Source organism: Melopsittacus undulatus, chromosome 13, assembly GCF_012275295.1.
Source record: "Melopsittacus undulatus isolate bMelUnd1 chromosome 13, bMelUnd1.mat.Z, whole genome shotgun sequence".
Lineage (NCBI taxonomy): Eukaryota > Metazoa > Chordata > Aves > Psittaciformes > Psittaculidae > Melopsittacus > Melopsittacus undulatus.
Window position 1 is genome coordinate 8,304,044 of NC_047539.1, and position 16,838 is coordinate 8,320,881.

Genomic DNA, 16,838 nt, shown 5'->3' on the forward strand with positions numbered 1-16,838 from the left:
TCCTCCAACTACACTAATACCAATCTTGTGCTGCTGAAAGTCTGGGCTACATCCTGTCACAGCACATCACACCTACAAGTGTCTTCCTTGTTCACAGAAAATCTGTAATGATTCTAACAATTTTGTTAATCTAAAGCTTGAGTTAAATGGCTTCAAAAATACTATTAAGAATTCTTAATGTCCTTGTCAGCAAAATCTGCACTGACCAGCTATTTTTGGGAGAATAGTTCACTTAAAAGTATTCTTTAATAAATGTAATCCTCTTAAATATACTACCTGTACTCACTTTACTGTGTTGTTAAAATATAATGATAATGTTGATAAGGGAGAATAGAATGCAGGATGAAATTAGAAATTAAGCATTAGGAGGGAAGTCTTGTTTTCATATTTTTCCATTGTTGTTGGTTTTGTGCTAGTAATTTCCCTTTTACATACATGTGTTTGTTTTTTAACAGTTTTATACAAGCTTTGCTTGTGATCTTCTCTGTCTTTTTGTACTTGTTTTCCTACAAAGAACACCTCGTGTGTCTTGTTTTGGCAATGGCCCTGGGATGGGCTAATATGCTCTATTTCACCAGAGGTTTCCAGTCCATGGGTATTTACAGTGTTATGATTCAAAAGGCAAGTTTGTTTTCTTCTACCTATCTTGTTATGATCCTTACTTGGTGTGATACAATCCCAATGCAGCCTATTTGACAATTTAGATGCATTGTTTAGTTTATACTGAAATGTCTTATTTTCAGTTTATACACATTATTTCAGCAGAATACCCTCTATAACTTCAATGGCAGAAACTAGTTCATATCTTAATATTTTATTACATTAAATACATATGTAACTTGTGGGGTTTTTCAGCTATTGTAGTTCTATTTAATAGCATCATATGCTGTAATGCCAACATTGTACAGAATTAGTCACCCATGGACAGAACACTGGCTCAGTCATGAGATGAAAAGAATCAGACCTCAATCTTTTCTGTGTTTCTCACTGAGGCCACAACTGCTTTGCTTAGTGGAAAGCAATCTGATGCCTTATTGTGTAGGACACCTGTATCCCTGCAGAATTAATAAGCGTAAAACTAGTACTCAGTTTTTATTTCTGATCAATATTTAATTTAATTTTTAGGTCATCCTGCATGATGTGATAAAATTTTTAGTTGTCTATATCGTGTTTTTGCTGGGATTTGGCGTAGGTAAATATTACTGGAGAAAAGCACTGATGCTCTGTGTGAGTAAAAGTTTTAGCATTATTATGAATAAGAGCCCTATTGTCATGATGAGAGCTCATGTTGGGGTTTCTTCTGGATATTAAAAAGCCAACTTTAGAGATTTAAACTATCTAGAAACTATCCAAACAGATAAGTAATTTGGCTCTTTCTCAATTGCCTGCAATTTCATTTGGATGTGGGCTCTTTCTGCTTCCTGGTAATCTGTCTTCTAGCTGCTGCTGTGTACGTTGCTGGGCAGCTCTAGCTCTTTATTATGCAGTACATTTTGAATTCCTTAGGATAAAATGCCATGTATACATAAAACATTATTGTGATTAAAATCTTTTCCTGATTTCTTCTCAGCTCTTGCTGCATTGATTGAAACTTGCCAAGATGGCAAAGAATGCCATTCCAACAGCAGTCTGGGACCTGTTCTGATGGATCTTTTTAAGCTCACCCTAGGACTGGGTGACCTGGAGATCCAGCAAAATTCAAAGTATCCTGTACTATTTCTTCTGCTCCTTATAACTTACGTTGTGTTGACTTTTGTTCTTCTCTTGAACATGCTGATTGCATTAATGGGAGAAACAGTGGAAGATATTTCTAAAGAGAGTGAGCATATCTGGAAACTTCAGGTTTGTGAATTAGTTTGCTTAGGAAAGTATGGATTTTTGGGCTAAAATCTTTTGAGCTATACCTATCATAACTCTCAGAATGGGTGAAATATTAACACAGATAATCCCATCTGCATATGTGTACAAATAATGGAAATAATCAGGGTATCATAATAACTTCAGAATTAACAACTATCTTAAAGATAATCTTATGGCTCAGATTTTCAACCTCATGCACTCACATACCTTTATGATTTTCATTCCCCTTGATATGCCCCTATGAAGGTGTGTTCCACTATCTGCCCACAGATGTGTAATAGAGCATGCTCTGCTCTTCTGGCCCTTGAGTCTGAGCAATGCATGAGTTCACTCCAGTTCCTCATACCTTATCCTAGCCTGGTTTCTTATCAAGGTTAGACATCTCTGAGTCCCAGGCTGTCATCAATAACAGTCATAATAAGGACTGGAGTTGCTTTGTGGTGGGTGGCATCTACTACAGGTTATATATATTCCTGTGGCAGGGTGTTGCACGAAGGCGTGTTGGCATTAAACCCTAAACACCAAGTTTAGAGTGAGATTTCTTGATTCTTCTCAGAGTATGCCTTCTGCAGTGGACCTAACTATGGACTGCCTGTTTGCACATTGCAAACAATAAGTGGCATTCCATACTGTTTGGTGTTGGAATCAGTGTTGGATGGTGGAATGAAATGGTATAATGAAACATGGAGTCTGAAAACCGTCTATGCTATGAAATCAGTCAATTCTGAATATGGTTAACCATACTCATTGATATTTATTGTTAATAGAGAGCCAGAACTATTTTGGAATTTGAAAAATTCTTACCAAAACGTTTGAGGAAAAAATTCCAACTGGGAGAACGGTGTAAAGTGGCTGAAAATGACACCAGGGTGTGTTTAAGGTAAAGCAAAGCTAGAATACTGTGCTATCAGTTCTGCTCTGTACGTTTCTTCAAAGTTATTTCTTCTCAAAAGCCTCTTTAAAATACTTCTACATCTCTACCAATTACCCCAGGTGTACAAAAAGCCAATTTGCTGTTCCTTTTTTCATTTGTGACTGTTTTAACAAAGGGAAAGTGTTCTGGGTTGTGGGTTTTTTTTATATAGACAATTTTTGGTTAAGAGAACAGATTTTCAACCTCCTATCTTTTTAATGTACAAGTATCAAGTCTGCTTGCAGTAAACGTTGCTGTCATCTCCTTTGAATGTTCACTTCAAAGTGACTATATTTAAATTTAATGCTAACTGATGATTACCACATTAAACAATGTATTACTATGCTGGTTTATGAAAAATACTTAAATATTTAAGGTGAGTTTCCAGACTGTGCTTATAATATGTGAAATTACAAAGCAGTCGTAGTTGTATTCTCACCTTTATATAGTACATAGCATTGCAAAAGTCATTCAGCCTTTTATTGTACTAGCCTGTACTAGCAAAGTACACTAGCTGTAGTAGCAAAGTATACCACTACTGTGCTAGCCTGTACTAGCAAAGCCAGTGTTGATGGTCAAGAACAACAATCCCAAGGAATAAAGAAAGAAAGGGGAAGTACATCTGTGTAGCTGGATGATAATGCATGCTAATAACACAACTTATATACAATATAAACAGGATAAATGAAGTGAAGTGGACTGAGTGGAAAACACATGTTTCATTTATTAATGAAGATCCAGGGCCAACAGGTATTGCTGAATTTTATAACACCATATTTGTGAAATTGTGTGTTTGGTTTTTGGTTGTTTTTTTGTTTCTTGGGTTTTGTTTTCCTTAGAAGTGCTTGGTATAGTTTTATACCTTTAAAAATAGAAGCTCTCAGAATCTAGATATTCAAACATCCTTTATTGCTAGGAAAACTCACAGCTAACATGGTATGAGTGTTAAATTATTGGTAAATATTTGAACAAAAGGTTATTTACAAACTCATTATTTACATGTTGGTGCCAAAACATGGTGGTTTCACCCTTTCTTTCTTTTTCTCCAAACAGTTGCACTTGATCTAAGTTTTACATTCTGTTATGGCATTTAAATGGGATAATCTCAGAGAACTTTTTAAGAGAGAGAAAATATTATTTTGAAAAGGTTGTCATAAAGTATATTTAGTCCTTTAAATAGTTACACATGGCACTGCAAAATTTGGCAGGATTTCTACTTGACAATCCTATAGTCTGCTGATTTAACCCTAGGGCATTCATGTTTATGTTTTGTGATACATATTGAATGACAAATAGCGAGTGTTGACCAGGAAATTCAAGATACCCATCTGCTGACAGTGTTGGAAGTGTAACAGAGAAATGACCTAACTTCGAGGTGTCAGATGTCCTTCTGGCAGCAGGCATCAGGATCTGGGAGACTTGTTCTGAAGGCTCTTGAGTCAATTAGCATTTATATTGCTTAGTAGCATGAGCTCAGTAGTAATGAAAAGGGCAGACAGAAAGCCTTCTGTAGAAGATATAGTAGTAAACTGATGATTTGCTGTTTAAATAAATGCATGTTTTTTAACAAAAAAAATAGATGTGCAAAACTTTGGTCTTGCACATACAGTTTCTACCTTATCCTGGTTTGTTTACAATGCTTTTTATTGCAGATCCAAGCAAAAGTCAAGATAATTCAAGAACGAATAGCAAAACCACCCTGAATACATTTGAAGAAATGGATGATTTGCCTGAAACATCTGTTTAGTTGTGCTGTGTTTGATGTGTGGTCATTTGGAAGGTTAAAAGCATCAGCAATGGATGCTTAAAGCTTTGTTGATGTTTTGGATGGCTGTAACCAGCTGGAACACAGGCTTTTAGAGACATGGTCTGATGACCCCAATGCATTTAATCAGGGCAGCTAAGTTAAACTCAAATATAGTATTTCACTGGTTCAGTTTCGAGCCTCTTGGAAACACTGCTGTCCAAGTTTGCGTGACACTACTCAAACTTGGCTCAAGATGTTTACTTGGATAAAAAAGGTCAAATGTGAGATATTTCTTCCTTTTGTGGAAAATTAAGATCATCATGATCCCAATCTGCTATATTTTGGAATCTCTAGCTCATGAGAAACATCTTGTACACAAAAAGAAAAAAATCTGTTCTTGTTGTGGAGCAAAGAAAGGCATTTCAATTCTGAACTCTACTAAATGAAGTATGTTATTTTGGAATAATGATGTTCTGGAGACATTTGAAGCTTTTGTATTGACTGTCAGTGTTATTGGAGGCTTGGTCTCACAAGCTGGAGAAAGGCCTCTTCAGGTCTCATTAGCTTTGCCTGATCTGTTTTCCTGCGCATAATTCCTAGGGTGTAATGTGCTGTTCACTGTTTTCTATGACCATGTATATGTGCCTTCCCATAAAATAATGGGGCAGAAATGGGATTCATGATGGTGAATATTTCTGAGTTTGTTCAGTCACAAGCTCTTTACTTTTCCTACTTGGCTTTTCCATGGTGTTGCTTCTTGCTGCATAAAATAAGTTATCATATTGGAAGTTCTTCTTGCTTAAAAGCAAATTAATTTCTTATTTTCCTGAAGTGGGTCAATACAGAAGTCAGTATTTCTTCCCCAAATGAGCAAAATAAGTTAAATGCAATTGCAGACTTCTGAAGTTTTGGTGTTTGGTTATTTTTTTATTCAGAGGACTCCAAAGCATTTCTGTAAGAGTTTTTATTTCATTACCTGTCATGACCTGGTTTAGTTTTTACTTTTCTAATTTATGTATGTATATATAAAAATTTTGTTCAATGTACTTTTAAATTTCAATTAATATATTGTGTCTTCAGTGTCATGGGCTTTCATCATATCTACTCTTTTGGTGCCTGTTTTAATGGTGCTGTTTAAGTAAGACTCAGGTGAATTCTGTTGACATTTGGTTGATAATAAGAATTGCATTGGATTCTTACAGCTAAGCCTTTGTGCAAAATGACCCAAAAGACTTTCTTAGCACAGAAGAGAGCATGAGGGAACTCTCCAGTGGAAAGGATAGTGCAAAGCTGTTTGCAGGGATGGTGAACGTGGTTCTTGCTACACAACTGGTCATCTAAAGATGCCACATCCTGTGTTTCCTACCACATATGGCCTGGATGGATGAGACTAGATTGAAATCTTCAATATAATTACATCTTTACAGGGCATAGGAATTTGAGAGGAAGGACATCAATAGACCAATATATCTGAGCATTGTCTGGCCTTCTCAGTAGGGTATGTGAGTATGAGAAGAAAAATTCCTGTGGTCTTGGAATCTTTCATTCTTGCTGATTAATTTTGCATTGGAACTGCCAACAAAGAGTATCAATTCCCTTATGACTGTGTAGTTCCATTTCGATTCTTTCGAGTGCCAGTTTTTGTACCAAAAAAATATACCTCTTCACATATACTCAGGAACCTGAATAAACTAGCCTGTGCTGTGCTCCTCATTGCTATGGGTAGACTTGTCACTGGAAACAAGTTGATGTCTCTTGGCACTGTACTGAAGTCACACCAAAGGTGTAGCCATAAAACAGGGAAGACACAAAAAAAGTCACTGTGCTGTGCCAATGACCAGGTACAAAACTTTACAATAAAACTGAGGAAGAAGGTGGGGGGTTATGTCTAAAAGTTCTTTGCTGAGTAAAACCACTTTCTGTGGCCACAGAGCCCTGCCATGTCACACACACAGTCTATCTGCAGGTTGTTATCGAGAGCCCTGTGAATAATGACTAAAGCAGATAATTCTGTACTTTTTATACAATGTTTATTGAAATTAAACTTGTAATTCAAAAACCACTGTCCTGTGTTTCTGTTTTATTGCCATAGGACTTACACAAAGCAAGGAAAAAATACTTTAAATTTAGTAGTAAGGAAGATACAATTTGGCGGTCATCTAGACAATGAATCTTTCAGCAAATACTCAATTACTGTATCATTATGCAAAGCTCTTGATGTTTTCTCTAGCCTCAGTTATGTTAAAAACAACTTTAGGAAAATAATTAAATCCTCATTTTCCTTTCTTTTTCAGCTACTATGACAGGCTTTCTCTCTACAATTCTAGATCAAATCAGTCTCAAAACTCTGAGAAGTCTCCCCATATGGAATTCTTCCCAATTTCCATTCTGAAATACTCAGGTATGAGGTATGCATTTCTCTTCATTAAAACCTGAGTAATCACCTAATCTTGTCACCTTCACTAAAAACTTTTGGGTTACAACAGTTAAAATCTGATTTGGCAAGTGTTAGCAGCAGTAGGTGCGTTCAGCTGGGAAGTTACAAATCTGTAAAATATCTTTGTTGCAAAAAAAATGTCTTTAAAAGTTTCATGGAATAACCACATATTTGTCCTGAATTTAATTATTGTTCCTGAATTTAAATATTGTTCCAGTATGTTTGCGGCTGGTAGACACCTCCTAAATTAAAACCTTTTTGTCTTTAATGTTAAATCAGAAACAGCCTGAATTAATCTTATAATACTTAAAAATTAAAAAGCTTAAAATGTCATTGAAATGTATGCTTTTCAGAAATTGTATGTTTTTACCTTATTTTTATTTTGGAACTATAAAAAGAAAAAACAAACCCTAAGGCTTCAACAGGCAGGGGTTAGTCCCACATGCAGATAACAGAAAAGAATTTTGGTAAACATCCCCTCACTCTATTTCTCTCTCCATGGCTTTTCCTTTGTCTCATATTTTGTATGTTTATCTAAGGAATACGTTTCAAGAATCACCCCATTTAAAAAACTTGGGTTATTGGAGGCTTCAGATTATAATGCAGAAATGCTGTAAATTTTTTTTATACAACATAGTTCTGTGGATCAGCATCTTTCTATATGATGCTGGATGTTTTATAGCCACTAACCAGTATTGTGGTAGTGTGTGAATAAAGGTAATAAAAATATTTATCCTATGCATCTATAGTGATCTATTAGAACAAGTGAACAGTAGTCATAATTAGCGTAATGACAGTACATTTCATTTTAAAAGTGCTCAGCAATGTTAATTAAATTATGATTAAAAATTAGATCCTGTATTTATTATTCCACCAATGACTACTGATCAATGCTGGATTTCAGAGGGGAAATACACTTCTTGCACAGAAAATCCATGATGAGCTTTTAAGAAGTGCTCTGGTCTAAGGCTAAGGATCTGATGTGTTTTGCAGTGAGTTTAATTTTCACTGTTTTTACAAAAGCTTGTTTCTTTTCGTAATAAGCGGCTTCATTAATAAATGTTGGATAGACCGTACTGTTCTCTTTATATGCAATTACCTCTCCATCAAGAGTCAAAAATAGAGGATCACCGTTGTTCAGTGGCTGCCAGTCTTGATCCTTAGAGAAAGAAAGTAAATAGGATATATTTACTTCAAATCTTCATGTATTTCATGTGATATCTGAGTTTATGCTCATTAATTATATTCTCTGCAGTTTAAGGCAAAAGCATTTAAAAGAATTCCTCTTAATCTTCAATATGTAATTTCAAATGTCTGTCCCTTTTTCAGGTTTGAATAGAATTCAGTGGTAAAGGTGAAATAAAAGCAAACTGCAGATGCTCACAGTTGATATCAAACAGACTCTCATTTTAGAATTAAAAATTAGATTTTTCAATAAACCCATTGTCAATATTGTCACTTTAAATATTTACTATTAAAATATACTACCGTGTAGCAGAAGCAACACAGGAAAACTTATAAAACATCACAAATGGAAACTATTTTAGAATTTACCTGAAGTTTAGGGTGAATAATAGCAATAACTTCATCATTCTTATTCCTGGGATAATCTACTTTCTCCATTATTTTAAAAACCTCAATTGTACATGGTGGAAATTCCTTTCCTAGAAAGAATAAATGTAATTTCATGTCAAAAAATTAACAACTGCCTGTTAAAAAGAACAAAGCATTATTTATTCTCTTTAGAATGGCTCAAATCATTAGGTTGGATCTCGTCAGAGTTTACACCAGCGATTAGCCCTTATAAGATAGCCCTTCATAAGAATGTCCAGCCTTTTTGTCCCCTCAAAGTCAAGTTGCAGAAAGATAGTCCAGTCATGTATTGTAGCATATGAAACCAGGTCTAAATTTGCTACTGAAATATGACTTTTCACTTTATCCTTAAAAATATGTATTTATAGATGAACCAATGAAAGGCCTGTGTTTGGTAGGTACAACACAGGATGGTATTGGTGGTATTTATCTTTACCATTCCAGCACAGTAATGGAGATTCTAACACACGCAATTATATTCATTTCCTTCTACTTCCAAAAAAAGCCCACTGACAAAATGGACTCTAAAAGAATTGTAAACACCTATTTTTGTCAGTATTTTAGGCGGTACACAGGTAGAACAAAATCTTACAGAATTTATTGACTTTAATTTTAGATAACATTGCACAGAAGGTGTGTAAATTAAACCCCTTTCTTAGTATTAATTTCTCTATGTTCTCCATGACCATACTGTACAAATAGCTGGTATTTCAGATTCTCAAAGCATCTGTAAGATTAAGATCAAGTAAACTTACTGAACCTTTAGAAAAAGGAAATAGCCTTAAAGCTACCCAGAGGAGCTATACAGGAATTCTGACTTTCTGAGGCCACTCAGATGGCCTCGAGAACAATCCTTTTCCCTGTTTAAAATATTGTAGCCTATCCTGCTTTTTGAAAAGTACTGTCTAGCAATAGTACACTGATACAATAGAGGCTGTATTTTCTTGTTATACTCTACCTTCATTAAAAAGTTGCACAAAATCAAGGCCATGTTTTACAATCTTCCTCATTTTGTCCAAAATATCAGCTCTAACAACACCTTGTGGTTGGGGACCCACCTCCACACCTGTTTGCAGATGAAGGAGATTATTAATATAGACATAATACATCACATGCTTAGATTACACAGCATAAACAGATGTCTGATTGGGGCTGTGGCTTATGTGTAAGAGGAATTGTAAAGTACAGTTACAAGATTTCTAAGGCAAGCAGAAAATCTGGCTTATGGACAGGATCAGTTTAAAGAACCATATGTACATTTTGGAGTGTCATACTAGGGTCAGAGAAAGGGTCACTGCATATATTTGTTTGTCTTATCCTTTTCCTCATCCTTGCTTTCCATGCTGCATTTTAGAGAACTCATTGTTTAACATGAAAAGCAAGATAATGATTTTCTTTCTATGGTTATGATTCCGTAAATGAAACAGTTAACCATTTCCATGCAGAATATAATTTCCCCCTTCCTTTATCATACCTTATCTTTTCCCCTTCTTAACTAACAACCAGAGTTTCAGCCAAGGCTTATTTAGAGGACGTAAACATTTCTTTTCTGAGGCTTCTTCCTTATCCTCATTTATCATAAGTATTTTTGGCAAACAGTGAGTTAACTGAGTTTAAGCATTTCCATCTGGCTTCTGTATTTTGTAAGCCAAGTGTATATCAGTACTCTTCAAGAGAAGAGATAATCAGAGACATTTGACTCAGTAAATATATTGTCAAACAAATACCTACTGGTGATCAGAGTGCTCTGTGTAGTGAAATTAACACATCTGGAAACAGGCATATTTTAAAACACTTTATGGTGGGTTAAAATAGTCTTTATTTTTCATATTTACCAACAGGATGTTTTGCTACAGATCGAGTTGTTGCGTATTTCAAGCTAGGATGTTCAATCAGCAAAACAGGACAGCCTTCTGGAGCCAAAGCGTTCTGTGGAGATTGTTTAAAAATGTCTTTGTTATGCAAATATTTTTAAATGTTGTGCCACAAAAGATTACTGATGCAGAAGTGATTTACACAATGTCTTCAATATGTTGCCTTTATTTCATGGTCCTCAAAGAAGTAGGACATCTTTAGAAAACGTACAAAGCTGTATTTGTTTCTCTCCTTTCCATTAACTCCTGCCAGCCATGCTCCACTGAACTTTGGTGTCTCCTAATATGACTGAATACAGTTCTAGTCTTAAATTGCTAACAGGAAGGAAACTACTCATCAGTGTTCAAGAACTTAGAATCAGAATACTGTAAAACAGATTTCAAGTATTTTTTTGTTAGACTTAGATTCTCTACAGGGATGTGGATTGTGAATTAAGCCTTATTGCAACCTTTTTTTCATACAGAAACTTATTTCAGGCCTCTTTCCTGATCACTGCCTATCATTGCTCTTCATATAATTTTAGTCCTAAGCTTTCTATATCTTCAAATATTTTATAAACATTTAAATGGGATACATATAATAAGAAAAAAAAATCAAAAGTGAAAACAACTTGTTTCTAAGGAAAAGAAAAAAAAAGCCTAACCTTGATCTCATAAGTCACTCTTTTAAGGTCAATCAGATTACACTTAAGGCAGCAGTTCTCAAACCTCCCTCTACTAATACTTATCAGCTTCAGGAACCACAGTATCAAACAGCTTCTAAAGACATACTGCTATTACCATAACTACTCATGAAAGGAACATTTGTTGTTACCTACTTCCATTAATTTTTACATGTCTTTATTTCATAAAATTAATGTTTAGCTATTTAGCATGTGTGACCAAAATTTATCCAAGTTCCTGACAGATCAATATGAAAGCAGATTAAATTACATTCATTTTCATAGGTGTTACCTCTTTTCCTATCAATCATACTATCACTCATTTAATACATGAAGATTATGAGTTCAAATCTTTATCACCTGACATTATAATCAAAATATTAATTATCTCTGATTAAAAGATCAGCCTATGAGTGATTAAATATTTTAAAGTTTTGCAGAATAAAAAGTAGTATATTTAAAGAAACTACAAAAATAATATATAGTAATACAACATTACAACTAATCTATTTTTATAGTTTATTTAAATTAATTTTACCTTGATATAATGCAACATTTGAATTGTAAAGTCATCCCTGGAGTTTTCAAGAATAAGGGTACCACCCATGTTAGAAGTGGTGTTGTGAAGGTCAAAAATAAGGTCATACGCATCATCACTACCTTTGGGACCAAATATATGATTGATTTCCTGAGCCCTTCTCACTTCATATGGAATATCTTCCACCACTGGCCTGCTGTTAATATCAGTACAAAGAAATTAGTAAACTCATTCCATGGCTTTACAGTCAACAACATATGTATACCCTTTTCTTTAATTCCATTAACTGACTGGAGTTGAAATCACCTATTTTGTTAGCAAACTGTTAAGACTTCGTGCTTGAAAAAAGCAAGTATGATTGTTAAACAGGTCTTACTAGGCTGTACCTTGTGTAGACAGATAATAAGATTTTTTTATCTGATTTTAGCTGCAGCCTATATTCTTCTCACTTATTTACATAAAAAAATTTCCCCCTATGCATCAAACTAACTCAAAACTTACCAACAACTTAAATCACTTCCATGACTGGATTCATCTCCATTCAGATAGTATTCTGTTATCAGTCCCTGCTATTTTACCTTGGACATCACTCACAAAGGTCTTTTGTAATTTCATTTCTTGTCTTCTCATATTCTGATCAGACTTTTACAGTGTATTGTTTTGAGCCCTCCTGACCCTCAAAGGTCATAGATTTTCATAGAAGATTTTGCCACTTCAAATCTATTCCTCTAGTTTTAATATGTGTAATCTCAACTGATTATGGCTGCACTACACTTTAAAAACATGGTCTTTGCCTAAGTAAAGGTCTGGGATCTGCTTCTTGTCTGTATAAGGGTTCTAAAGGAAACTGATGTATGACACAAATTTTTTACATAAGCCACTCAAGATCGTTTTGGTATTTTTATGATTCTGTATATCACATAATCTACCTTTATATTTTTTAGTTTTGTCTTTGAAATTCAAGGTTTCTTCATAGAAGACTGTTAAATTAATACTTCTTATCAAACTCAACAGGACTTCCACCATTGCTATCAGTGGTATCAGGATTTCACTCTCCTTTTTCTTATTTTGTAAAATCGTTTGCAATCTTGAAGGATCTACACTTAAAGGGGTCAGGTGAAGGTATTCCAAACAGTTAATAGTGTTCTAATAGGACTGGGCAACTTCATGATTTAATGAGGACAACTTGCAGATGTCTTAATCTGCTGGTTTTTCAAGCATTCTATGTTCAAAGCAGTTGAAAACAAACAAGCTCATTTTTATATAAATATATTTGTCTTAAGTAAGCATTTAAAAGAATGACCTCAACTCTTACATGTTAAAAAGTCTGTAACAACAAAGCTCTTAAGATGAAAAGCTAGATGAAAAGACATGCAGAGTAAGAATAACCATGCTTACAAAGTAAGTGATACATGTTTCTTTCAGTAATATTTAGCTTTGCCATTAAGACCTTTCTGAAATGTGACTACCTGTTCAGCATGTAACTATACCAAGCATAAGGATTTTTATACAGCAAAGTACACCTATGGAATAGATGTCTCAAAAGCTGGGAAACATAAAATCCCATTATAAATGTAAAATTAATTACTATCTTACAAAATTATAGATTTAATTTCTTCTAAAATAATGAGTCAGTTAAATTCTTGAGACTTTTTGCCTATCATTTTGACATAGAATGTATAATTTCTAACTTAGTGGATTTCAAGTTTTTATCTTTCACTGTATATAACTGAAAGTAAATACACTTCCCCAATTTGTATGCCATTTTTTCAGATACTCAGATGTCTAGTTTTAAATTACTTTTATCTGTTTTCTGAATACAATTATACTTGAAGGAAAATGAGCTCCAAAGCTGAATTGCACAAGAAGACATAAGAAATGACTTTGTAACTCAGAACAGCAATACTTAAGTTTACACAAATAAAACTAATCCAACACTAATTTAAAATGCTGTATTTGAGACTGTATGTGGGTTTAGACTCATTCTACTAGCAAGAGGTTTAAAATGAATCTGTTAACACTCATGCAATTTGTTCTTTTTGGGTTAAAGGTCAGTAATTTCAGTTATGTGACTGCACAGTTAAAATAGTAGTGGAACTTGTGTTAACATTTTAATCTGGAAAGGAAGCTCCTTACAGTTTTAAAGAACAGAAAAGTAAAACAACAGAAAGGACAACTATTCTTACCCAAGATTATCAGAGTCAAAAACACGGTTCAGATCACAGTCAATGTATCTAGTACACTTCTTCACAGCTCTTGGGTTGGTAAGAAATGGTTTCACTTCCATTCCTGTTCTTTGAATCTCAGCTCCATTCTCTTGCCAGTGCTTGACCAAAAACACCCCTGATAACTCATTGCCATGAGTTCCCCCAAAGATAGCAACCCGTCTTACCGGAGGTTTACAAACGACAGAAGAGGAAGTCATGCTTTTCAGCAGCTCTAAGAAGTGCTGAGAGCAAAACAGAAAATAAAGTAAAACTTTTGTCTCAAAAGAAAAAACCCAACCCAATCCCACACCTTTTTTAATAGTGAATTCTTTAAGCCTGTTTAGGGCAGATGTGAATGAAAGTGAATTAACAATTCTCTAAGAGTTTTTGACTCCCGTTGTGAGGCAGGGAGTTGCTAACCCAGCACTCCTCCCTCTCCAGGAGCCCTCCCCTTCATTTACCATATTTAGTTAATGGTACTGTTACACAGTTCAAAAGTTAACTTCTCCTGGCAAGCTCTATTAATATATGATATATAGGTAAATCTTGTATGAATGACAATATGAAAAGACCTTTTTAATGTGAACTTTAATAATGCACTTAAATATCTCTGACATTTTTGCCTTGCAAACTAGGTGTAACAAGTATACTCATGATGTGTCAAGTTATATAAACATTACAGCATGCGAGAGCAGAATTATTTAAAGAGCAAAACCAGTAAAATGAGAATCATATCTTGGCTCTAGATCAGCAGTTAATGCTGAAACATCAAGTACTTTCATCTAAAAAAACAAGAACAGCTGAGTTCCTCAAAGCATGTTGTTGCTTGTATAACCTTTTTTTGTTTCATAATATCTGAAGAACAGCGATTAGAGGGAACTCTAGCTGAAATTAAAGTGCAATTTATCCACAACTGACTGCCCTAATATTCCTGGCTCTAGTTCTATCTCATGATCTGCTAACACAGACCTCTAACACATTGAGACAACTCTGCCAGTGATGATCCTTCTAACTTCTGCAAACTCTTATGAAAAAGGAAACAGATACAGACCACAATGGGACAATAGTCATGTCACCCCCCAGAAAAACCCTGAGTCAAGAACTGGACTTTTTCCACTTCCAAAAGCATTCAGACAGGTTTCTAAAACTCAAGCCAAAGAGCAGCCATAACTTCCATTGTGAGGAGCGAAACATTCAGAATAAAAGGGCTTAATAACAGAAAATAAGCATTTTGCTGCTGTGACAGAAGTATTTGCGACTAGCATCTGGCACATGATATAAATGTAACAAATGCCACTTTGCAAGGGAAGGAAAAATGTTTATTGAACAATTCCTTTTTATTAAGGTGATATGCTCCAGTGACTGAGAGAGTATTTGGCTAGTGCCTGGGAGAGGCTTTCTAACACAGGCTGATAGACAGTAGGTCTACGAACAGAAAGCCAAACACGGGACTTACCTAGACAAGTTCTGCCAGGAATATTATTTCCTACAGAAGTTGCTCTCTATGTTTCAGCCTATGCACACAGATTTGCTGAACCTTACATCAAGTTCATACAGAGAGGCTGTTTACTTAGACACTCAACTGTGTTATTCCTGTACTTAGAAGCTGTCAGGTACTTAATTTTAGTAAGTAATCTATTAAGCAAAGCAGTAAAGTTGTATTTTACAGCACTGGGCAGTCTGTGCTGTCCTTTGACCTCAGTTTCTTTAGCGGTGGTGCCAAAATGGCTATTTACACGCTGCCTGAAAAAATGACTCACACTCTGAATCTCGGTTTGCAGAGTTTAAACACCACAGCAGTTTGAAGAGAGGACGGCGAAACACAAACACAGTGCTGGTACATGTAGCTTTTATTGCTGGTGGTACTGTAGCAGTGCAAAACACCGAGTGAAAGGCAGAGATTGCCTGTGCACTTACCTCATTGAGCATGCAAGAAGTTTGTCTCCTAAGAAGAGCTTTCCTAGGACAGATACAGTGCATTTCCAAACACGAGTTTAGGAACTAAAGCCATGGAGGCTTCTTTTATACCCTTAGAGCACATTAACTTCTAAACAGCTTTTAACTCCTGGTCTCCCAGGGCTTTACAAGCACCCACAAATCTGTGGCATAAATGCAGACACTTGAGAAGTTTCACTGTTCTGAATTAACGACTTGGACCAATCCCTTATGCCTGTGCTTTGCCAATACTCTTTGACAGATTATGTAAGATCGTATTTAATTTATTAAGAATTCAGGCTGTTTTTCTGTACTTCATCCAAGTATCTGGTAGTGCATCTGAGAGCTTACAATGTGTGCCACGAGTTGAGAAACAAATGCAATAATAAAACATATATGAAGCCTGGCTATCAGAGTCATTTGTCAAAGGTGTGTTTAGGAGCTCTAACGTGGCTCTCCAAAGCTGCCTCAGGCTGAAATAACAACGATGGGCTCTAATTCTGCTTAGCTCTGAGATTTTACACAGGGACCCCTCACAACTTACTGTTGAAAACAGTAACTTTTGAAACAGTAACAGCTGAAAACCAGCCACGAGTAAAACCCAGAGGAATGCAGGGAGCTTTATTCATATCCTTGTTTGTGCTCACACAGCTGTGGGTGTTCAGCTCCTGCCCCGGCATCAACACGGGCTGAACCTGGCATCACCTGGGCCAGTCCCACGGGCACGGAGACCGTTAAACCCCATTGAGGACCCATTGAACCCCTCTCGCTGCTCCCCCGGCCGCCCTCTTCCTGCCTGTGGCCGGGCGCGCAGACCGACCCTGACCGGTGGCCTCCCGCGGCCACCAACACCAGCACCAACAGCGACACCAACACCAGCACCAACACCAGCACCAACACTAACACCAACACCAGCACCAGCACTAACACCAGCACCAGCGCCAGCAGAGCGGGGTCTGCCAGCGCCTTCCCGTCCTTTCCGCACCCAGGCGCGAGGACGTGGTTGTCTCGTCCGTTATTTCTGGCGGGCTTCACCTCAGGCGCAGCCCCGGGGCTGCAGCGCGGGTGCCGG

The 16,838-nt window shown here is 36.0% G+C and overlaps 2 protein-coding genes across 4 annotated transcripts in view; one reads left to right on the plus strand and one right to left on the minus strand.

Annotated features, from left to right (window-relative positions):
* The window catches only part of TRPV3 (transient receptor potential cation channel subfamily V member 3), a 22,080-nt gene extending 15,498 nt beyond the window's left edge, over window positions 1–6,582 (plus strand). For both annotated transcript variants that reach the window (XM_031043531.2, XM_005142935.3), the window contains exons 13-18: window positions 456–621; window positions 1,126–1,192; window positions 1,571–1,842; window positions 2,628–2,740; window positions 3,453–3,523; window positions 4,426–6,582. In XM_031043531.2, coding sequence (XP_030899391.1) covers window positions 456–621; window positions 1,126–1,192; window positions 1,571–1,842; window positions 2,628–2,740; window positions 3,453–3,523; window positions 4,426–4,520 — 784 coding nt within the window. In that variant the 3' untranslated portion in view covers window positions 4,521–6,582. The remainder of the gene's footprint in view (window positions 1–455; window positions 622–1,125; window positions 1,193–1,570; window positions 1,843–2,627; window positions 2,741–3,452; window positions 3,524–4,425) is intronic.
* On the minus strand, window positions 6,534–15,811 carry ASPA (aspartoacylase). Of its 2 annotated transcripts, XM_034069047.1 has the most exons (7): window positions 15,745–15,811; window positions 13,811–14,102; window positions 11,625–11,820; window positions 10,386–10,479; window positions 9,509–9,616; window positions 8,512–8,621; window positions 6,534–8,116 (listed from the first exon to the last, which is right to left on the minus strand). In XM_034069047.1, exons 1-7 carry the CDS (start codon window positions 15,809–15,811, stop codon window positions 7,904–7,906), a joined length of 1,080 nt encoding a protein of 359 aa, XP_033924938.1. In that variant the 3' UTR covers window positions 6,534–7,903. The 2 variants fall into 2 exon arrangements, with proteins under 2 accessions (XP_033924938.1, XP_005142990.1); XM_005142933.4 differs by lacking the exon at window positions 15,745–15,811 and having other exon boundaries at window positions 13,811–14,158.
* Window positions 15,812–16,838: the final 1,027 nt, after the last annotated feature.

Bases quoted from the DNA above. Each gene is read 5' to 3' on its own strand.
- ASPA (XM_034069047.1), bottom strand. From the start codon at position 15,811: ATGCACTGTATCTGTCCTAGGAAAGCTCTTCTTAGGAGACAAACTTCT. The intron at 11,821-13,810 runs GTAAGAATAGTT...TGATATTAACAG, and splicing joins TTTGACTCTGATAATCTTGG to CAGGCCAGTGGTGGAAGATA. The intron at 10,480-11,624 runs GTAAAATTAATT...CAATCTCCACAG, and splicing joins AAATGTTGCATTATATCAAG to AACGCTTTGGCTCCAGAAGG.